The sequence below is a fragment of the Passer montanus genome, unplaced genomic scaffold (genome assembly GCF_014805655.1).
Source record: "Passer montanus isolate IOZ18808 unplaced genomic scaffold, ASM1480565v1 scaffold93, whole genome shotgun sequence".
NCBI classification, from domain to species: domain Eukaryota; kingdom Metazoa; phylum Chordata; class Aves; order Passeriformes; family Passeridae; genus Passer; species Passer montanus.
In genome coordinates this window covers 2,191,218-2,213,891 of record NW_024374701.1, presented here as the reverse complement: position 1 = coordinate 2,213,891, position 22,674 = coordinate 2,191,218, and the positions used below count along the sequence as shown (strand labels likewise).

Sequence of the window (22,674 nt, the reverse complement as noted above, 5' to 3'; positions counted from 1 at the left end):
TGCGGGACGGCCTGGCGGCCGGTGAGGGCGGCGGGGGCCCCGGGGGGAGGCGGGCCCTGCGCGTGGAGCCGGGCGTGCGGGCAGGGCAGGCTCGGTGCCGGGCTGAGCCGGGCTGTACCGGGAACCGGTGTACCGGGGCGGTGATTGTCCCGCCGTGCTGCGCACCTGCAGGAGGAACGCTGAGGGGCTGGAGTGTGCAGAGAACGAGACGGGTCTGGGGCAGCAGAGGGGCTGAGGGAGCTGGGAAGGGCTGGAGAATATCTGGGGGAGCTGGGAAGGGGATGGAGAATCCCTGAGGGAGCTGGGAAGGGGCTCAGCCTGGAGCACAGGGGGATCAGGGGGCCCTTGTGGCTCTGCACAGCTCCTGCCAGGAGGGGACAGCCGGGGGTCTGGCTGTGCCCCTGGGAACAGGGACAGGACATCCAGCTGTGCCTGGGGAAGGTCAGGTTGGACATCAAGGGGAATTTCTGCATGAAAAGGGCGGTCAGGCTTTGGAATGGGCTGCCCAGGGAGGTGGTGGAGTGCCCATGGTGGTGCCCAGGGAGCAGCTGGACCTGGCACCCAGTGCTGTGGTGTTGACAGGGTGGGATTGGTCACAGGTGGGACTCGGTATAAGGTTGTTTCCAAACTAATTGATACTCTGGTTCTGTGGGTCTGTCCCAGCCCTGCCTGCGGGCAGGTCGTGCATCCCACCTTCGCTTGGTGGCACACTGAGCTTGTCACCTCACCCCAGGGCGAGGGACACGGTGCTGCTGCGTGTCCCTGCCAGGCTGGAGCCCTGCTCTGGCTGCCACTGGCCCTGTCCAGCCTGTGCTGCTGGCAGGTGACAAGGCTGAGGTGCAGTTTGAGTCCAGGCCATGGCCAGAGCACCAGTACATAGCTGCATTCTCTGCACTGTGCTCTCCATAGCAGGAGGGAGAGGTCTGTGGAAAACATATGTTGGCACTGAATATAAATTTGCATCAGAACAGGATAATTTTGTCTTAAAGTGAAATAATATATTAAATTGTCTTCTTATGGCCCAGCAGCCACTGTATGGATGAAACTGTAAGATGCTTCATCTTACGCTCACATGGGGTTTTTTGGTGGGATATAGAAATTGGCTGTCACAGGTAGATACAAACAAAATAATAGGTGGTGAGGATTCCCCTAACAGTGTAGCATTCTAAAGCTACTAGGGCTATAGTGTACAATGTATTTGCATGATATTTGGCATTCTTTAATAGGCAAGCTATTTATCTTTTTCAGTTCTACTTAGTAAGTCTTTGATTTTTTTCTCTTAACAGTGACCATGTTCTTAAGCACTTTGACTCCAAAATTCTACTTTGCCCTTACAGTAACTTCATCTTTTATATCTGGACTGATATTTGTAAGTAGCCCACTTTTTTAAAAAAAAAAACAAAAAACCAAAACCAACTTTAGCACCTCTCAGATGACTTTATGAGGGATAAAGGGAATGAATATCAGACTCTAGAGGGTGCCTTTGTGCTGGGAAGGAACTTCTCTGATGTCTTGTTACAGCTCTTTTGCTGTGTGTGTTGTATGTTGGGACTGTAGGAGTCTGAGAAAATGACCTGTGTGGGATGCTGGAGTGGTTTACCTCCCCTGCACAGCTCCAGCCTGTCAGTGGTCACCTCAGAGAGAGACCAGGGCCTGATCCAGGCTGGTCCAGGGCTGACACTTTGGTCCTTGAGGGCTTGTGATATGCAGGTATTTTTAATAGCTTCAAAAAGAGATGGTAATATTTTTGGCCCAGAATTTCTGCTAAGTGGCTGTAACTGCTGTTAACTTTGCCTTGTCTCTTTGTTAGCCTCTCTCTTTCTGCTTAGCAGAACATTTCAGTTTAATGGGCCATTTTATCCTTCATTCTTTTAGATTATTTTTGTGAAATGAAAAAACTACTCTGTTGAACTGTAGTACTGCAGGTACTACAGCTTGAAATATCCTCACCAGAGAAGAGGATATAATGTGTTTTTTGCCTCTGTTCACAGTTTCCCTATCCAGGTACTTCTGAAAGGGTTTCTGAGTTACCCTAGTGACTTTGGGAGGGAGGAACATAACATTTGACTAAAATGTTGCTGTTTTTTGCCCAATCTCTTTGATGTTCTGTGAGTGATCCTGCATAGCAAGGCAGGCCAAACTGGATCATTGGTGTTACTCTGTGTGGAGCAGAGTCCCACCCCTGGTCCTTGGCAGGGGATGTCCTCGCTGTGAGCCCTCTTTGTCCCCAGTGTTTGCTGGGAGGGTGCCACCTAAGGAACCTCCTGGTGCTCTTTTCTCCTGTGGCAGGTGTTTGAGTGGTGGCACTTCCGAAAGTACGGCACGTCGTTCATCGAGCAGGTTTCTGTGAGCCATCTGAGGCCCCTCATCGGGGGTGCAGAGAGCAGCCCCCCAGCCCCAGCAGCTTTCTCGGCGGGGGAGAATGACACCAGCAGGCAGAACATGCCAGGTGATTCCTGATGTGTCCCGGGAGCTTTCCTTGAGCTTTGAGGGGGCCTGTGGTGGCTTTGGCTCTGCATTAGTGCTTGTGTTAGTAGTGCTAAAAATAAACTAAATAATAATGGTTTTTCAGTCTAAACCATTCATTGTTAAAGATATGGTTTAGAAAATGTTTTGCATTTAGCTAAAACTTTTCAGTAACATTAGTTATTTACTGTTCTAAAGGTAAATATTGCGTGAGTGTACATGCATTGCTTAATCTTCCTGTCCAGTGCTTTTGTACCCCAGCAATGCTGGGGAGCAAAAATATTTATGGAATAACAGAAGTTTATGAAGATCATGATTGCATAATAATAAAATTAAAGTAGCTTTTGAAAACAACTGCTTTTGCATTACTGCATTTTAATGTCAAGGTAATATTTCCCATGCTTTTAATTTAAAAAATACTTTTATTTTGTTATTCCTCAGAGTGCAAAGTGTGGCGAAATCCTCTCAATCTTTTCAGAGGGGCAGAGTATAGCAGGTACAATTATCTTGCTTTCCACTGCATATTTTTAAATTTAATCGGGGGCCTGCACATGACTTTTTCACAGAGCTTGCACTGGTAATGTCAGGAGACAGCTGGAGACCTGCAAGATTATAGGAGTGATTGATACCAATCCTGTATTTAAAAGGCACCAAGCCAAGCTTTGGCAGTTTCAATGTTAAGAACAAAAATATTGCCGTAACATCAGGGCTTTATTAGAGTAAAGTAGGGGGAAAAAACTTTATTCAGAGGTTGAGACAGTGATTCTCAATCTAAATTCTCTTTTATTAAACTGTATTGTAAGTCTCCTAGTGTTACTTCATGGGAAAAGCTACTTTCTAGGAAGCCAGTTCCCAATTTGTTTAGAACGTTACAGGTGATTGAACAGTAGTACTTGAAATTTTGTGTTAGTAGCTTTAGTTTTTTATTTCAGATTTTCTGCACTAGGCACATCAGATATTGCCTTGATATCAGCATTGCTAATTACTAGGAATGCCTCTTACGGAAATCTGTTGTTTTAGGTACATGTGGGTGACTGGGAAGGAGCCTCTTACTTACTATGACATGAATTTGTCTGCTCAAGATCATCAGACCTTTTTCACATGTGACACGGATGCCCTCCGGCCTTCAGACACAGGTACTGATGTCTGCCTAAGGTGTGTAAGTCTTGGACAGTGCCAAGTGTGTGCTTTTAGTGGACTTGAAAGTAGTGCAAGTTATTGTGTCAAATATTTCATGAAACTGTAACCTTTCTCAGCTACTAAAGAGGTTTAATAGATGTAGAGGATCTATGGTTTGTGTTGGGAGTGGTCTTAAAGCCCATCCAGTTCCCCCCTCTGCAAGACACCTTCCACTAGACCAGGCTGCTCCAAGCCTCTTGAAATTTCGTGTTTAGTGAAATTTAGTGGAAAGATGTTGTTTTACATTGTGCATTCTCTACGACTTTAGTGCTGTCACAGTCCTGATATTTAAGATCTCACACATTTCAAATAATTAACACAATATTGCAAACCTAGATTATATTCTCAACAGCCAAAATGTGGTCTCGTTTAAACCTTAGTAATGAATAGTGCAGTCTCCATTTTTTTTTTCCTTGTGTTCCACATGTTTAGTGCAGAAAATGTTCTTTACCTGGTTATTGTCAGTGTGGGTGTGAATTATTGTCAATTTGTCACATTCCGGAGGTGTTCCTTGTCAGCTGGCTGTGACATGTTTGATATGAAAGATGTGTTTTTATTTCACAAAGGGAGTGAATTGTCTCGCTTGCTGAGCCAAGACTAATATTTTGTTTCCGAAAGAAAACTCAAATATTTTTCCACGTTATTCTTGCTGGACAGCAGGAGGTTTTGTTCCAAAAGAAACATGTATAGATTCTTCAGTTTTCTTATTGTCCTTGAGATAGGCCAGATATCGAACTCCATGAATGTAAGGTTTTGGAGTTCTGTCAGGACTGGTTTTTAGTGTGAAAGTTAATAATCCTGCATAGAAAATGGTAGCTCTGAATGTGTTGTTTTCCTAGAAGTTGGTTTTCAGTTTGTGTTTGCCAGTTTTACCAAATGGAAGCATGGTAGGAGGGGTTTAGAGTCATTGCATTGAAATAATTTTGAATTCAAGTTGTAGTTCAAAGGCCACTTCTGAACAGATTTCACCCTTTTTACTCGTTCCCAAACCAAATAAGATGATAAATGTATATCTTGAATTGGCTTTGCCTTGTGATGCCACTCAAATGTGCTTTGTAAATTTAAAAATAAATTGTTAACCGTTCATGATCTGACAGTTATCTAATAATAATAATGGAACAGAATCCCAGAGTGTTTTTGGTTGGAAGGGACCTTAAAGCTCATCCAGCTCCACCCCCTGCCATGATTAGGGACACCTTCCACTGTCCCAGGGAGCTCCAAGCCCCAGTGTCCAACCTGGCCTTGGCCACTTCAGGGACCCAGGGGCAGCTGCTCTGGCCAGTTTAATATTGAAGTATAAAACTCTTACCTGTGCAAGACACCACTTACTCCATCGCTGTTTTCTTTGAAGTTCTGTTTGAAAGCTTAAATTAAAGTTTTTGCAGGTCTGTGCATGAACCTGTGTTTAACAATTGCTCCTGCCAAGCTTTCAACAAGTCTTGGGGAATGTTTCCAAAAATCTGTAGCAATTTAGAAATAGTACATCTGCCTGGTTATGTAAGCTGTGTCTGTGCTCCGTGGAGGAGTTCTGAGACGGTCAGCGAGGAATCTTCCTGGTGGTGTTGCTTTCTTAAACTAAATTTGGGGTGTACTGAGCTTTTGCACGAATTTGATACTTGTGGTAGGAACAGGCTGAAATTAAAAATGTTTGTTTGTTCTTCCTTATAACAATCGTGCAGCAAACAGGACTTTTCAGACGGGAAGGGAATGTTAATTAGGGCTGGCTCCCAGGTCTTTCACACGTGTCCATGTCCCTCACCAGCCTTTCCATGTGTTTTCTACAGTGATGCAGAAAGCCTGGCGAGAGAGGAACCCGCAGGCCCGGATTAAAGCAGCGTATCAAGCTCTGGAGTTGAACAACGAGTGAGTTTGTGTCTTCAGCTGCTGTATTTCTAGTGTGAAGGATTAAGTGCAAGGATACTGAGCACACTATCAGTTTCTTCATCTAATAATTCACTTACAGCAAAGTTCTGAATGCTTAAGGGGGACTCTTGGGACTGGGAATTGCACATGGGGCTGTAAATTGCCCTGAAATATTGAACTCTTCTACTAAAAACATCTTTTGTGCAGCTTTTTTTTCTTAAATTGCTGTGTTAGTGGCAATAACAAATGAGAAATCATATTAATGTATGGAGTGGTCATAATTGAATATAAGATCATGTATTTCAAGATGGTATCATGGTAGAACTGTATTTGGAACTCACAGATGCCACTCCTGTAAATGAATTAAAAATACTCTGTAGCATAAAGCACAGAATTTCACCCACAACTGTGATCCACTTTGCTATGTTGTCTTGTTATTTTTGTGTAAAATGTTTTAAAACCTCCTGATTTTTAAAAGCAAACCAAATGAAGAAAAACCTTTCCAGACAATTACAGACCATTTTTACAGTTTCAAGGAGAAATAATTTAACTTGCTTTAACAATTTTTTCCTTTGCTTTTGCTCCAAATGGGAGGGGTGTGTGTGTTTTTTTTCTGTAAAACAGAAGAGGTTTATTTTTTCCTGTCCCTCCCCCTTTGAACTCAAGTCAGTATTTTGGAATTTTAATACTGTCAATGCTTACATCTTAAACATAAGTGAATCTTGCCCATTTCTAACACTTCTATCACTTAATAAAAATACTAAACTTCCTACCTCAAAGTAACTAGTAGGTGTTTCTCTTATTTCAGTTGTGCTACTGCATATGTCCTCCTGGCTGAGGAAGAAGCAACAACTATTGTGGATGCTGAGAAATATTTCAAGCAGGCTCTGAAAGCAGGAGAAATGATTTACAGAAAATCTCAGAACTGCCATTCTCAGAGCCCCCAGCATGAAGCACAGCTGAGTAAGGACTTTGAATCACATGAACTCCTGGGTTTGTGTGAGCAGAAATGTGAAACTAAGGTTATAATTAGGAGAGGTAAGGATTGAAACTGATAGACTAATGCTTTTGTCTTTGTAATCAGGAAGAGACACCAATGTACTGGTGTATGTGAAAAGGAGACTAGCTATGTGTGCCAGGAAACTTGGGAGAATACGAGAAGCAGTAAAAATGATGAGAGATGTAAGTAAAAGTAAAAAAAACCCTAAGTTAACTGTTTTCAATCACATTGTCCTAATTGATGGTTTTAAGTTCATTTCTAGGCATCATAATTAATCTAATTGAATTATTTCCCCATGAGTTTGCTCATGATTGAATGGGGCTGTGTATAACCTGGTCTAGTAGGAGATGTCCCTGCCCTTCTGCTATGGCAGGGGGTTGGAATGAGCTGAGCTTTGATTGCTTCCCCCCCAAACCATTCTGTGATTTTATGAAAGGATGCAGTTCTTTTCATGCTGCTTCCATGCCATTCTCTAACACTCTGAGAACATTAAAAAGCCCTAGACTATTGTACTGATTTCTATTAAGTATTTCAGTCATTCAGCTGCAATTCTATATGTAATTTATTTCTCTTTACTGATTTGCAGTTGATGAAAGAGTTTCCACTTCTCAGTATGCTGAATATCCATGAAAACCTCCTGGAGGCCCTTCTGGAGTTACAGGCATATGCAGATGTCCAGGCAGTTTTAGCCAAGTATGATGGTAAGTGATGCCTGTTGGAAAATGTGGCTGTTTTTGAATAAGAGTGTGAGTGGGGTGGGCAAGGGATGTCTGTCCACAGGCAGGAGTCCACCCATGACCTCAGCAAGGTGAGCAGGCTCCCTCCATCAGTAGCAAATAGGTGCTTGCTGAGTGCAGGTCAAGTTCTCCTTCTGACTGCTGAGGTCAAATTTAGGCAAACTAAATTGCATATGAATTACTTCCTGTGTTTTTAAGTTACTGCTAATCTGTAAAGAAATCCTTGCTTCAATTCAAGGATTATTTTAATTAATCGCTTCTACATCCCTGGATATGCCTAAATTCATCAGCCTTTTTCAGCCAGCACATAGCCCTGTAAGTAAATGATGTAAAGAAGCTGGAAAAGGTAGTTCCCCTTTTTGTCATCTTCTAGGCTTGGTCTTGTGCTTCTGTAGTACTGAGGTTCCTTGTCAGAGATCAGCAGTGTGCAAACATGCTGCTGCCAGAGATCAGTGATGTGCATCAAATGGTGTCATTTGCTTTCACTTTCTGTCTCAACTGTAGGTTTTGGATATTGTGTAAGTCTAAATAAAGGTTAATAAAGTATATTCTTTTTTTTTTTATTGCACTCAGTTTTGCCCCCTGGATAGTGCCCATTTCACAAGTGTACAAAAGGCTGCTTCAAAGCAGGGCCTTAAATCACCTTTGGAATGGAGGGACATAGCAGTATTTTATGACAGTTATTGTCAGAAGTTGTTGATTTCTCTCTTATGTCAATTCTTTATTGCCTCAGGGAGTCAAAGGTATGATATTTTTGCCCAAATCCTGTGCCACTTGTACATGGCCAGCCTAGCACCCTGCTCCCATTCCTTGATCCTCTTCTGGGTGGATTATTTTAAATTTATGAAAACCATTTGCACTTTGCCCAGTGCTTCTTTCTGTTAACACCAGGAACTGTGACACTTTGTTAAGAAAGCATTGCTGATTTTTTTTCTGAGCATCTGGAAAAATGAGTACAAGCTTCAAACTCCCTGCAGCACCTCTGTGTTTGGCTTGACACAACAGCCAGACTTGTAGTAAGTGATGGACAGGCCCAGGATGGGATTTACAAGAAAAGCAAGAACCATCTGACTATACACAACGTGGTACTTGGGAATTAGACCCAGACTTTGTCTGCTTTTAAAGTAAACTTGCACTGTGGAGTGCTAACCTTCTAATCTGTAATTGTCAGCTCAAACTTGGCTTCAGATGTGCTACAAAGCTACAACTAACAGAATTTTCCCCCATGGAACTGCAGAAGAACGGAAATGGCATTTTGGTTAAGATTCATCTACCTGTCTGTAATGTCATTTTTTGCAGTCAGCTTCTGGTCAGTCTCTCAGCATTGTACAAAACTGTGTTAATGTACAGTTGCAAAATTAGGTAAAGATCAGAAGCTTAATTTAAATCTTTGTGGGTTAATACAGGAAATGCATTCTAATCTTAAGTGTATTTATATGCACATTTCTTTTTGGGTTCAGTTTCAGTGTGTTAGTACATTTAGAAACAAAAGGTGGCTGTCACCTAAATGCAACTTTGGGTTTTCAATCTGAGACTGACTGGTGACTGTCAGAAAAAAGAAAATTCAAAGTTTCTAATCACAGCTGAAATGTTCCAGATGTTAAATTCATTGTCTCCCATACCCAAGGAAAAATCTTTAACTCAAAGGATGTGGGTTTAAAATGTTTGTATTGCCTTAGAATCTTACAGCTTAATTATTTTATTTTATCACAGATATCAGTCTTCCCAAATCAGCAGCAATATGTTACACAGCAGCTCTGCTAAAAGCCAGAGCTGTTTCAGAAAGGTAAGACAAGGGTTTGTCGCTAGATCTTGGGTTCTGATGTAAAATATGAAGGAAAAAAGGTCTAAATCCTTTGTTTTAAAATTAATCTGTAATGATATCTTTGCTTCAATTAAAGCATTATTTAAATTTTTTAGTCTTTTTTACATCCCTGGTTATGCCTATTTATGTAGCAATTACATTTCTAAGAGCAAGTTGAGTGTATTTATATATACACATATATTTGTGTGTGGAATAAAATACAATTTAAAACTACTTTTAAGCATCCATAAAGTTAGTACAGGGGAGGATGTTTTTTACAAACCCGTGTATTGGCCAAGTGCTTTCGTGTAAGTTCTGTTTTCAGTGTTTTGCTTGGGATTTTTTTTTTTTGGATATTTGTGGTAGTTGATGCTGGCATTTCACCATGGTCTGAGCCCAGCTCCTCCTCCCAGCAGGTGATGCTGTAACAGGGAGCTGAAAGTCAGGATCAACATGAATTTTCATGTGTCACGGGTAGCAGTCAAGATACCTGACTTAACATGAATATTTTTTCTCCTAGAGGGGTTTGTTTATCTTTCTTGATAAATCAGCCAGTTTTTAAATGAACTCTGAGCTGCAGTGCAAATAAACACCCGGTTAGCGTTTATTATTTATTACTTTTGTTCAAGGTGGGTTTTTCCCTTCAGGTTCTCCCCAGAAACTGCCTCCAGGAGAGGACTTAGTACAGCAGAAATTAATGCTGTGGAAGCAATTCACAGAGCTGTGGAATTTAACCCTCATGTTCCAAAGGTAAAAGTATTTTATTTCCTGTTGGACCACTTGTAATGTATTCTGAAAAATACTGTATTATAATATAATTTTGTTATTGGAGCCTTTCTAGCCACATATTTTCTTGAATTTGATTATAATTCCCACTATGGAGTTGTTAAAAACATTAGTATTTATATAATAAATATTTTGTGGCCAGATTTTTTTAAAATAATAGCTGATGTTCAAACATGGGTTTTTGCACAAAAATTTAAACTGCAAATTTTCTAACACTGGAAAATCCAGTAATGTATTACTGAAGGCCCTTTACTCTCAATAAGGGTGGACATTAATAAATATAAATGTAGATATTTAATGTCATAAAATAATCACAGAATGGTTTGTGTTGGAAGGGACCTTAAAGATATCTCATTCCAGGACCCTGCTTCCAAGTCCCTAAAGCCAAATTAAGTTCTCCAAACAATAATCACTCTAGTATTCCAAACCCCTTCATTCAGCTGGGCTTCCAACCATGGCTCCATGGTTATTGAAAGATCTGCAGTCACTTATTTGCTTCATCCACGTGTAAACAAGATGAAGAGTCTATATCACCACAGGCTGTAATTTAACGTCTCCCGTCAAAACACAGATTCCACAGAGCACTGGGTGAAAATAAAGTCCTGCATTGCTTTTTACTGTACTAGGGATGCTTTGAGTATGAACCTTGAAGCAGGAGGCTGGCTCAGGGCAGGCTCTAATCCTCTGGAAATGATCTGGAGCCCCAGTGGCTGCTGCTGGGGAGGCTGGAATGATCCGGCGCTCCGTTCTGTCTGCCTGTCCAATCCAATAGAATGTGCACTGAGGAAGCTAATTGCTGGGAGAAATTGCTGCTTCTTTGCATGACTGATCAAGAGCGTAGCAAGTTCATTTCAGACAGTCTCAGACAGATTTTTCTTTAGCCTCTGCCTTTAGGGGCAGAAGATTATAATTCATTATCATTATCTAAAAGTTCTTTTGTTTTGGGTATCCTCCAGTTGCTTCTGGAGCCTCATATACCTTTTTAAAGAAGTTAGAGATGATTTCAAGCAGGCTGTTGTTAAGATATGGTCTGTAACTCTGCAGACAAATGCAGAAACTGATTCCAGGTTTCAGTAACTTGCTTTTCTCTTCTAATTGTACATCTGTCCATTCTTTGTGGGTTTTGTATTACAACATTGCCTTGAGGCACCAGTTGATTAGATGACAGAGCAGAATTTTACTGGTGCAGGCTGTTTAGAACTCTGAAATGTTTATGGTCAAAGCAAACAGGTGAAAAAGGGCAGGGAAGTGAAGCAACTTGCCCAGTGGATCACAGAGGGGAAGAAAATCTGATCTTTGAATTTCTACTCTGTTCTACCCCATAGACTAAAAATGGGTGTGTAAAGCAGGAAATCCCCGTTAGCACATCGGATGAAAGTGATTGTCTTTGTTCGTAGCATTTTGCATAAGGAAAATAATTTATTTCTCTTTGTTTTGTTTTTACAAGGCTGGCGTTTGTTTGGAAAGTTAGAACCAGCTAGAAAAGTGGTTCTCTTAAGCCATTTCAAATTAGAAATCTAACTGCATTGTGGTTCTTTATAAAACAATCTTAAACATCTTCTGAATATCTTAGTGATTTTTATTGTGTGTAAAGACCTCAAAACCTTCAGTTCAGTACTGAGACACCTTCAGTACTGACACCTTCCCTGTTTTATGCATAAACATGGATGTGAAAACCTGCGAGACTGGAATTTTTCTGTTTATGTGGTAACATGGGTTCAGAGAGGGCCCAAGCCTGGGGATGAGCATTGGTGTGTTGTGGCAATACTTGCAGTGGAGCTTCAGCACCACTGCTGGGTTTATATTCCCAGTTAGCATAATGGAAAAGTGGGCACTGTGGAGAGCATGAGGATTGGGTCAGGGGTCAGATATTTGAGACCATTTTCCCACAGCAGTGCTGTGTGAGTGATCCTTTACTGTGTTAAAAAAAAAAATTTGAAGAGGATTAGAGAGGATTAGCAAGAATATTACCCTCCAGAGTGCAGGCCCAAGGCACTGAGAGAAGAACCTAGCCAGGCAGCAAATGTGCTTTATTTGGCTGGGGCACAACCCCTCCTACATTCCTTGAAGAGTCTGAATGGGAAAAGTTAAGTCCTCAAACTGGATTAGTAAATAATCTCATGGTTTGTGGCATCTGCTGAAATAAATCGGTGAGTTAGCTGCATTCTTACACTTTGGGGGACACTCCAAGGAATTGCCAGCTACGTTGATCAAAGATGTGGATTAACTTTGGCTGTTATTGAGTGAGACACTCTATGGTAGGAGAGGACAGCTCACAGGTAAATACTAGAGCTGAAACTGTCATTTCAGTCTTGTAAAAAGTAGTCATCTGTTTTTAAAAGCTAAGTTCAAATGAATACCTGACTTTTTTAATGTACCATAAGAAAATGTGGTACATTAAAAAAATTGCATGTTCTGTGTTGCAAAGAAATAGGAAATGATTAATCCTTGTGTTCTTTGACCCTTCTGAGCATCAGATTTTCTGCTGATGGAGGGAGAGAGCTGAAATTGAAAAAATCTGAAATCAAAGATACTTTGTGGTAGCCCAGTAAAACCGCATTAAAAGATTTTCCTGGTTTGGTTTATTATTCTTTTTTTGGTTAGCACACTGATACTTTCAGGTTTGCTGCTCATACTTCAGAAGTAACAAGTCTTCAACCACCTACACTAAAACTTTCAGTGATGAAGTAATGAGCAAAAATACTGTTGGTTTGGGGTTTTTTATCAGCCTAAATTTGTCCCTCATTGGTGTTGCACCTGCAGCATTATACTTAATGTCTGATCCACAAGAATGTATTTTTATTTGTCTTACTGAAGCTGTATGTTTTTTCTTGACTTTTTTAATTTTTGTGTGAAAGCCTATTTTAAGAGTCATACACACAGGAGTGTGTTTTGCTGCTTTTCATTTCTCACTTAGTGCAGCCTGGCTGCCGTGTGGTAGAAGTGGCCCTGGCCCCTTCTATGCTCAATTATTGCTAAAATGATGAATTACGTTTCCCATTCAAAGGTTTTGGAGCATTCCATGTAACCAGGTGTGCTTTCCACTTTTCCTTTCAGTATTTACTAGAAATGAAAAGCCTAGTGCTGCCTCCAGAGCACATTCTGAAGCGAGGGGACAGTGAGGCAGTAGCATATGCTTTTTTTCACCTTCAGCACTGGAAGAGGATAGAAGGGGCTCTAAATCTGTTGCACTGCACATGGGAAGGCAGTAAGTATCTCCTTTTATTCTTTTCTGTACAGTAGACTAGCCTCTCTGCCTTTACCCCCCTCAAACATGATTGGTTCTCTTTGTGAGAAGCTGGTTGTCTGGTTAGATTCAGATCTAATGTCACTCACCCATTTTGCAGCATTTAGGATGATCCCATACCCATTAGAGAAAGGACATCTTTTCTATCCCTACCCGAGCTGCACAGAAACAGCAGACAGAGAACTGTTGCCAAGTAAGTGGTTTCTAAGCAGTAATGATAATAAAACACAGGCTAAGGACATATTCAGGTTGTGGTATTCTGTATTTACCTTACTGTGATTTTTTTAGTTTGAGCTTCCTGTGAAGGGGATTCAGCTATTTGTTGATGTCCCTCCCAAAAGATCCTGAAGCACTTGACTTGTGTGTGTGGTAAATGTCAGCTTGATGCAGTAATAACCTAAGTCCTTCAGAGATGAAATCTGTGTGTGGTACATGCAGGCTGAGTCTGGCCAGCCTTGAGAACAACAAAGTTGACCATTTGTTAAAAATTGCTTTGAAAAGAATTCATGGATTTGATTCAATCCATGGTTCCAGTCCTGCACTGGGTATCCAGTAGAACCTGTCTGTGATCTTACAGAGTATCTTTGGTTAACCTGTAGCTTCACAGAACATTTATTGCTTTCTGTCATTAATTCAGTGGTCTGTATTGATCTGCTGGCTGCCTCCTGGAAGTTTTTCTACATGTATTTCTATGGATTTATACTAACATTTGATTCTGAAAAGTAAGTCTCATCCAGCTGCTCTTTGCTTCAAGGTTACTTTATGCAGTGATGAGCCTACATGGTTTTTTCTATAAATAGACTCTTATCATTACTGCCTGTACTCATGATATTTAGGAAAATAGCATTACTTTAGATTAGAATTGAGCTGTTAATTATACATCTTAATTGAATTCCTTTGGGGTTGAATTTCTATATCTTGAAGAAACACAATTCCCCTAGGACTGGAAAGGGCTACTGCAAAAGCAGCAGCAGCCCTACAGAGACCACAGCTGTGGAAAGGAAAACTGCACAGACATGTTTCTATTTAAAAGCCTGAAGTTATATTTAAAATGTGTAATTTAAATTTGCCCCCAGACTGCTTTAAATTACTCATTTCTCACTTATGCAGGATATTGCACAAGGAATTCCTTGGTTAGCAACTAACCCTAAATTGTAGACTTCCCAGCATAATTAAACACCAACACATGCAGATATTTCAACAGGATCACTCACGCATTCCTGTTTTGTTTTAAATATAGAACTACCTATAAATAAAATCATCTTAGCACTTTTATTGCAGTACTTCTTCGAGAAATCTTGACACTTAATTTTTTTAAAAGTTATCTATTTAAAATAATGTTGACCAGATCAGTGATTCAAAAAGCCTGGATTGGTCTGATGAGTAACGCTGCTGAAATGTCTGTGAACATACAGAATTAGCTTTAGTTGTCTTTACCTATCTTGAATTTGGTTTTAATTTCCCAGTGTAGGAAAAGCTACTGCAAAAGGAATGAATTCCTGTTTTTTAAATACTTTCCTAAATTACATTGCTCCATGTTTTAGAAATGAGGTGAGTTTCTGTATAGTATGAATCTCTAGGTACCATTAACATTTCTGATGGATGTTAGACATGGATCTCCAAATAGTCTATGTAATTGTGCTCCAAAGTCATAGCATTAAAACCAAAACAAACCCTGAGCACTTCGCCATTAATGAATTGCAAGAGCACAACACACTTGTGCTGGGTTTACTCTTCTAATGGTGCTTTAATGTGCTAGCATACAGAAGCAGTAACTGGGAGGGTAAAGTGTCTTTTTCCTCCACAGACTTCAATTTAATAAAGAATACAATTGTATTTTCTTATTTTACAAAAAAAGGCTTATTTATATTTTTAGTTTTTTGTTAGATTTTAAAAACAGCTTGTCAAGAAGAGCAGTCCTTTTATAATTACTCATGTCTATAGAAACTATTTTTTTCTTCATTTAAAAATCTTCTGAAATCATTAGGCAGAAATCAGAGCTGGAGGTATCCAGAGGCAGTAAGTAATTGCAAATTCACCCAGCAGGTCCTCGGCGAGTGACCAGTAGTAGTGTTGTGAGTGCTGAAAGCTCCACATGCCACCCTTAGCCTGGCTAATCACCTGCTTTGGATTTTGTTACCAGAGATTGGAAATTGCAAGGAGCTGCTATGTACAGAATTTATAACCCCGTCCTGGCACTGTTTTCTTTGAGGTCTGCTCTGTCAGCTGCTCTGAACAGATTTACTGTAGTCTACAGCCAGAAGTCTTCAAGAAGTACTATGAAATATATATGTATACAGCATGCTGGTTGTTTTGTACTTGCTCAGCTTCTTAGAGCTCTAGAGAGTTGAAGACACCTGAACTGTTTTAGTTGGTTTGGGTAATTTTGACAGCTTGTGAACTTTACAGGTGTTCCTTCTGTCCTGTTAGAAATGAAAACTGGGAAGAGAATATTAATAATGAAAACAAATACGTGAAGACTCTTAATAATGAAAACAAGCATGTGATGTAGAGGAAAATTTTTTAAGAAGTTCAGGTACTGGAACCTAAGATATGCTGCAGGAGTCTTTCCTTCTGAAAGTCCAGAAATGCGTTAAAAGGCCATAAATAATTCAGAAAGCAGTCCTTGATTATCAAATGTCAGCATTCTTCATTTTTTTTCCTTTCAGCATTTCACGAAGTCTCCGTTTACCCCCAGAAGGAGCTTCCCTTTTTCATCCATTTCACAGCAGGCCTGTGTTCCTTTTCAGCCATGCTGGCCCTCCTTACCCACCAGTTCCCTGAGCTGATGGTCATTTTTGCAAAAGCTGTAAGTACTGTCCCTATCATGGGACTTGCTAAGGTATCTTGTGGGGCTTTGGGAATTTAGAGGTCCAGGGCAAAGTAGCCTCTAGTCAATCTCATGCTTGTGGAGCATAAATTATTTTCTCAAACTACTCCAAGCAGTAAGTTTGGCCTTTACTGAACTGTGGATCTCGTGCAGTAGAGCAGAGTAGCAAATAAAGAGCTCTGAACTCTACGGGAATAATTCATTCTGGCTTTGCTAGTCAAAATTGAGGGTAAAAGACATTTGCAAGCTGGCTGGTTTAATGCAACAGGTAATGGAGACCCAGAGGAAAGCCCTTCTTTTTTAAGAATACTTTGTTCCTAGAGGTGTTGGCTTTACTGGTGAGCCCAGTCCAGTGTCCAAGTCATGCAGGTCGGAGAGTGGGGCCTCATTTCCACACAGTGGTGTTGATCTTTGTGCTGGAAAATGTAGTTGGACATGCCAGTGACAAATTTCAGTGCTGCTCATAATTGGCTGGGTTCATAGTAACTAGGGGCTAACTATTTGTTTGATTAATTCTGTAAGGGCTGCATTAGCAAAGTTGTATGATTTCCAGAGAGATAGGATGTCAAATGTTATGCTAACAAAAAATTGTTTGGTGAAGTTCTCTCTGCTGGGTTTCTTGAACCAAGAAAAAGAAAAGACTTTGTATGATTGAGTTGGCTTTGCAGTTAGGATGTCCAGTGACACATCCCAGTGTGGGGAGAAACCTCTCAGGGTTGAGTTGTTTGGCAGTGTGTTTATTTTGTTTATTTTCTTTAGGAAAAGATGGATAGTGTCTGTTCAGCTGAAAAGATAGATGATCAAGAAGAGTGTGCATTGCCACAGCATTTCCCCAGCCAAATCAGTGGTGGCAGGCACAGACAAAGGGGCTCTTGACACTCTCTGTGGCACTTGATTATCAGCAAAAGTTGAAATTGTGCACTGAGATCATCTGGTGAGAAGGGAATTCTGTATTATTCTCTTGAGATTGACAGCTGAGAAGGAAATACCAGCTTCCAGTATTCTGCTATTTTAGCTATTTAGCTATTTAGCTATTTTAGCTAGTATTAATGTTGACTCTCAATCATATCCTAATGATAAAAATTCTTCCACATTTTACTTATTTGATGATTGTGCTCATGATTCAATTCCTGGTGTTTTCAGAGGGATTCAGAAAACGATGATACTCAACATCAAAGTAACATTTCTGTTTTTATTGCTCACAAACAGGGGTGTTCCAACTAGATGACTTTAAAGGTCCATTCCAACCCAAACCATTCTGTGATTCTGTGGTTCAGTTAATAGATTGCTTCAATAGTTTTATTGCAGATAATGCTTTGATGGCTGCTAACACTTTATACATACTCTCTTGTCTTCTGGAGGTCTGTAGTAGTAGCATCTACTTGAATTTTCATACCAAAAATAGAAGATTATCTTCTATTTAATGACACCAGCCTTTTCACTCAAGCATACTGTAATAAAGCAATTATTATTTGTTGCATTGAGTGTTATATCTTCAAGTAATTCTAGTACTTTAGGCTTTTAAAATTATTTTTCCTATGTATTTCATTACTTCAAGTACTTTTCATCTTACTGTTCTTTAACTTAATAAATATAGTAATTTGAGATAATAAAGTTCTAGCTGGTATATCTGGAGTGTTTTGGCTGTAGGTAAAAGCAATGTGAAATGTATTTCCAGCTCTTGAATTTCCAAGAAACCTAGAACACTGTTTTAGGAATGGCAATTGGAAAGTATTGTGTATATGGAATTTTTTCACTGTAAATCTCCAAGCAGTGACTCCTTAGATTACATTTCAGTTACTTCTTAATCAAACTCTTTTTCCAGCAATTGAATCCACAGCAAACTGAATGCCTCAGAAGGGGTTTAAGAAGTTGAATACCTTTCTATGGACTTGAAAAGTCTGAGTTTACATATTTTCATTTGTTAGTGCTTGAGTTTGTTTCCTCCATAATAAATCACAGGGTAAACCTTGGCAAATTGCTAAAAATATTCCAAGTGGCCAAAAATCACAAGGAAGCATGTGCTGGTTCCAATGTATACAGTGTGATCCAGCATCAGCCCCGCGCTCCCAGCCTGGAGTCGGCGCCACGGGGCTCTCTGGGCTCCTGCACGGTGTTCCCCTCACCCTGGGGGCTCTCTGGGCTCCTGCACGGTGTTCCCCTCACCCTGGGGGCTCTCTGGGCTCCTGCACGGTGTTCCCCTCACCCTGGGGCTCTCTGGGCTCCTGCACGGTGTTCCCCTCACCCTGGGGCTCTCTGGGCTCCTGCATGCTGTTCCCCTCACCCTGAGGGCTCTCTGGGCTCCTGCATGCTGTTCCCCTCACCCTGGGGCTCTCTAGGCTCCTGCATGCTGTTCCCCTCGCCTCGGGGCTCTGCAGGTGTGGGACTGGTGCTGCCAGAACCTTGAGCAGGTGCTGGTGCAGTTAGAGCCCATGAAGGTGCCCAGAGAAGCTGCAGCTTCTGAATCCCTGGAGTGTGCAAGGTCAGGCTGGATGGGGCTTGGAGCATCGTGATGTGGTGGAAGGTGGCCCTGCCCTTGACAAGGTGTTGAAATTGGGTGATCTTTTAAGGTCCCTTTCAACCCAAACTGTTCTGTGATTCCATGATAACTGTGTGAGTTGGTGCTGGCGAGGGCAGTGGAACAGGCAGTGGCAGAGGATCCACAGGAGCTGCAGCCCCAGCACAGGTGCTCCCTGGGCCTCACTGTTTGTTTCATTCAGATTGCTGATCTCTTGGAGAATCACACTGCTCTTGATGATCAGACAGCTCTGTTTCTGAAGTAGCTGCTCTTTAGATTCTTCACAGCAAGTGACAGAAGGGAGGAAGGAATGCAAATGACGATTACCTGAACAAGCTGAAAAATGCTGCTAGATAAAACAACTTCCTTTGAAATTGCAGACAAAATGGTCTGATTGTTTTCATTCAGTATGAATTTTTATGTTTTAATAATTACATAGATGGAGGACTGGGTGGATGAGTATCACCTTGCAAAAGTGAGGTTGCACAGTTCCTTCTGTAATACAAAGACACCAAGAAGCCTGCGAAGAACAGCAGTGATACAGAGTGATAGCAGGCACTGCAGAGATCTCACAAGTTCCTGAAAACAGTGAACATACCTTCACAGAGTCACAGAATGATTTGTGTGGGGACTTCAAAGCCCATCCAGTTCCACCTCCTGCCCATGGGCAGGGACACCTTCCACTATCCCAGGGTGCTCCAAGCCCTGTCCAGCCTGGCCCTGGGCACTTCCAAGCCTGGGGCAGCCACAGCTGCTCTGGACAATTCCAAGCAGATCAATCCCATTTTTTACATCAGAACTGTATGTTACTGGAATAGACCAGTGTAAATTATTATTAAAGTACTGAAAAAATAGTGCAGCAGTGTTCCTGCTGTATCTTACTGAAAACAAGTTTCTTTTTCAGGGAATTGGACAAAATCCTAAGACAGTCCCTGTTCCAAAGTGGTTTTATATGGATTGCTTGATACTTTCACAACAAAGAAGGAAGTCATGGGATTTAAATTAAAAATTGGCTAATTTTTATGGTTGCAAGATTAGGAGAAAACATTTTTCATTCTGGCTGTTCCCTAGCTCCCTGTTGGAGGATTCCTTGCCATTTTGTCTGTGGCAGCCATCTAGGGACAGAAAATAGGGCAAAGCAGAGCTGTGTCTGGCAAGTCCTGCTTTGTGTGACACTCTGCTTTACTTTAAGAACAAATCCCCCTACCACTTTCCCCAAAGCTCATTAAGTGAGACTGGAGAATTAACTTTTTAGCCAGCTGCTGAACTTTTCATATTTATAAACACTTGAGTCTTTTGCTTATCTAAGAGAAAATGTGTATAGTTTGGAGATGTGCACTTCCCTGCCAATGTGTAATGAGTGGTTCTACACTTGGTAGGGAAAAAAAGCCTGAAGTTTCCTGTCAGAGCTGAGTGTCGATGCCAAGGGCAAAGGTTTCTTGCCTTGCTAATCTACATCTTAACTCATGCACTTAATGTGAAGGTGCCACACGCTAACAGGCAGGGAAGAAGCCCACTGCAAGGAAAAGCGCCTACACTGCTGTGAATGTTATGTTTTAAAAGCCTTTTTAATGTAATATTTGAGGTTATGATAGAAGCCAGGAGGGCCAAAGTAAAACTTTCAAAGTAAATGAGTCCTGTTGTTGCTAACTCATGAAGTGAGGGTTTGCACAAGGATAACCTGAGTGCCAGTGGAATATCTGGGGGATGGGTTGAGAAGGTGCAGAGGAGTTTGCATGATTTGTTTTAGCCTAATCTTACTTCTGGAACTGTTTAGATGGCATCTAGAATATGGATCCCGTCTGGAAGCAGAGACTGCTCTTGGTGGATGGGCTGTTCTGTTTGGGTCGGTGACCTGTAAATAATCTGTGCCTGAATATTGAAAAAATCAGGTGATCTTCAAGGTCCCTTCCAACCTAAACAGTTCTGTGATTCTCTGAAAATCCACTGTCCTCTGCTGCCTGGTCTGTTCAGCCCTGAGGGACAGTGCTGGCCCTGGAAGAGCTGTGCTGTGGAGGAATGCCCCCCTAACCCTCGTGCTCCCCCCAGGTGCTGCGGCTGCTGTGGCCCGTGAGTGCTCCCAGCGTTCTGGCCTCCAGCTGAATGGACTGACCAGGGTGAGTGCACCAGGCTGCAGCTGGGGCTTCCAGAGGGCTTTTCTTCTCCTGTGTGTCTTCATTAATATCTCGTGCTTACAACAAGCCTGTTTCATGGCATCAGCAGGGAAGGGGTTGGAATTCTGTTGCCCTGAGGACAAGACACAGGGTGGTTTTTGCTCATACTTTGAGTGCAGAAGGAAGTTGGTTTGGAAACTGAGATGATTTACTGTTGTGTTCTGTTTCTTCCAGTGCTTGGGGACTCTTCTTTCACCCTTCATCTTCACTATGGAGCACATTGAGGACCTGCTGCTGTCCAGCCCCTGGCATCAGCTGACTAGTGTGACTGGCGTGTATTTTCCATGATAGTTTGATTTGTTCTTATGAGCCTCACTTGGTGGTTGGCTGACCCCCAGTTGTGGGAGCCAAGGAAGAAATCTGGGCTCTTCAAACTGATATCCTTGACCAGCTTCCATGCTGATGGTGCTTAGCATGTGAATTTCTTCCTTGGCCTTAATCTGTAATCATCTAAGAAAATAGTTCTTGTTGAGCAAGAGTTTATTGCTCTCTAAATCACTTGGACAACTGGAAGCTCATACTTCCTCTGTAAGAAAGGAGAATACACAAACTGAGCAGGTGTTTGGAGTACTGATGCTTCCTTCTCAGCTGCAGATGCACCAGATACTTGGCTTAGATTTAATTTCATAAGCCTTTTTCAAAATATTTGTTAACAGCAAAGTATGGTTCTGCTTTCTTTATTAAAAGGTTGCTACTTAACACATTGAATTTGTTGACTTCTTAAGTGTCTGTTAAATATAGATTACAGTGTGCAAACAAAAATTTGTTTCTTCTCTGTCTTATGAGCTTGCATTACTCAAGGAGATGTTGAACTCCTTTATTTCACGTTACTTCTTTAGATTTAATTGTGCATCTTTTATTCTTTAAAACAAGGCATTTTGAAAGACAGGATGGCTTCTGAAACTGCCCAAAGTGTTGTGATGCCTGCAGGGGAGTCTGTTGGGAGACCTGAACCTTCAAGTGTTAGTCCAAAGTAGTTTCACTGTCATTACAAAGACTTGAAGAGAATGGAGATGTGGAAAGCTCTTCAAAGGATTTGCTTCCCATGCAGACCAGCCCTGAGGGTTTGTTTACTGCAGAGGTGAAAAGATGGCTGTGGCAGCCTCGTGGTTTGAGGTAATTGGTGTGCCTTCCATCTCCACTCTCCCATTAAAGCAAAAATCTTTTTCCCACACAGGTCTGCTGCTTGGCATCAGGGAAGCAGTCGTGTCAGCCCAGGCTTCTTAGAAGGGAAAGTGATAAAAATAGCACAGACTTGTGGATAAATGCTAATTCTGAGACATGAAAACCCATCATCTTGCTTTTTGCAGATAAGCACATACACTTACCAATAAGAACTGGGGAGATTTTACACGTTTGATCTCCACTATCTTTGTGAATGTTTGTGACATTGATGGCTTCTTCCAAAGGTAGTGTATATTAATCCAGTTTCTGAATCCTGGATGGAAGAAGCTCGCTGTAGCCTACTGTATTCTCTGAAACAATCTCTTCAGCAGTCAATTACAAGTCATTTGAATTGACTTAAAATACCTCCTTACACTGAAGATAAAGAATTAGTTCTCTTTCTTTTTGCTTATTTTCAAATCCTTCTTTACCTTGTAAACCAAGGTCTGTGAAGCAGAAAGTCACCTCTGTATTTCATGCAAGTGTAGTTTATTTGTGACTCTGAAGGGAAACGTACTTGCTTAGGTGGAAATGCCATTGTTTGCTCTCCACTGTATATTTCTGTTGACTGGACTTAAATCCAGTTAATATTTGAATTAATCAAGGAATCAAAAGGGAAGCCCTGCAGAGAGATACTACCAGTGTTTTCAGAGTTACCTAACTACTAGAATGTAATTTTCTCAACTTTCTTTCTAGTTGGTCACTGGGGCTGTTTCTCACCTTGGAATCACTGTGGTGATTAATAGGCCTGTTGTGTTCATGTGATTTCACTTCGTGGTCTGCAGGGGCCCATAAGGTAACCAGCCTAATGCTTTTTAAAGTTGAACCTTTTCCAGCAGTTGTGTGGGGTTATAAATGAAGCTCTGCCTCCCATGTATCATCCCAAGAGCTGCTTTCTCTCACTGT

The 22,674-nt window shown here is 41.3% G+C and overlaps 1 protein-coding gene across 6 annotated transcripts in view; it reads left to right on the top strand.

Annotated features, from left to right (window-relative positions):
• The window catches only part of ST7L (suppression of tumorigenicity 7 like), a 22,635-nt gene extending 1,323 nt beyond the window's left edge, over positions 1-21,312 (top strand). Inside the window, exons 1-16 of one of the 6 annotated variants that reach the window (XM_039695845.1) lie at positions 7-21; positions 1,287-1,369; positions 2,290-2,449; positions 2,908-2,962; positions 3,487-3,602; positions 5,430-5,508; positions 6,317-6,471; positions 6,593-6,690; positions 7,095-7,209; positions 8,959-9,031; positions 9,697-9,799; positions 12,893-13,043; positions 13,183-13,275; positions 15,752-15,891; positions 20,480-20,547; positions 20,779-21,312. In XM_039695845.1, coding sequence (XP_039551779.1) covers positions 1,292-1,369; positions 2,290-2,449; positions 2,908-2,962; positions 3,487-3,602; positions 5,430-5,508; positions 6,317-6,471; positions 6,593-6,690; positions 7,095-7,209; positions 8,959-9,031; positions 9,697-9,799; positions 12,893-13,043; positions 13,183-13,275; positions 15,752-15,891; positions 20,480-20,533 — 1,470 coding nt within the window. In that variant the 5' untranslated portion in view covers positions 7-21; positions 1,287-1,291 and the 3' untranslated portion in view covers positions 20,534-20,547; positions 20,779-21,312. Of the gene's footprint in view, positions 1-6; positions 22-1,286; positions 1,370-2,289; positions 2,450-2,907; positions 2,963-3,486; positions 3,603-5,429; positions 5,509-6,316; positions 6,472-6,592; positions 6,691-7,094; positions 7,210-8,958; positions 9,032-9,678; positions 9,800-12,892; positions 13,044-13,182; positions 13,276-15,751; positions 15,892-20,479; positions 20,548-20,778 lie in introns of those variants that run through there. The other 5 variants (XM_039695843.1, XM_039695842.1, XM_039695846.1 and 2 more) reach the window with 5 other exon arrangements.
• The last annotated feature ends 1,362 nt before the right edge of the window (positions 21,313-22,674 follow it).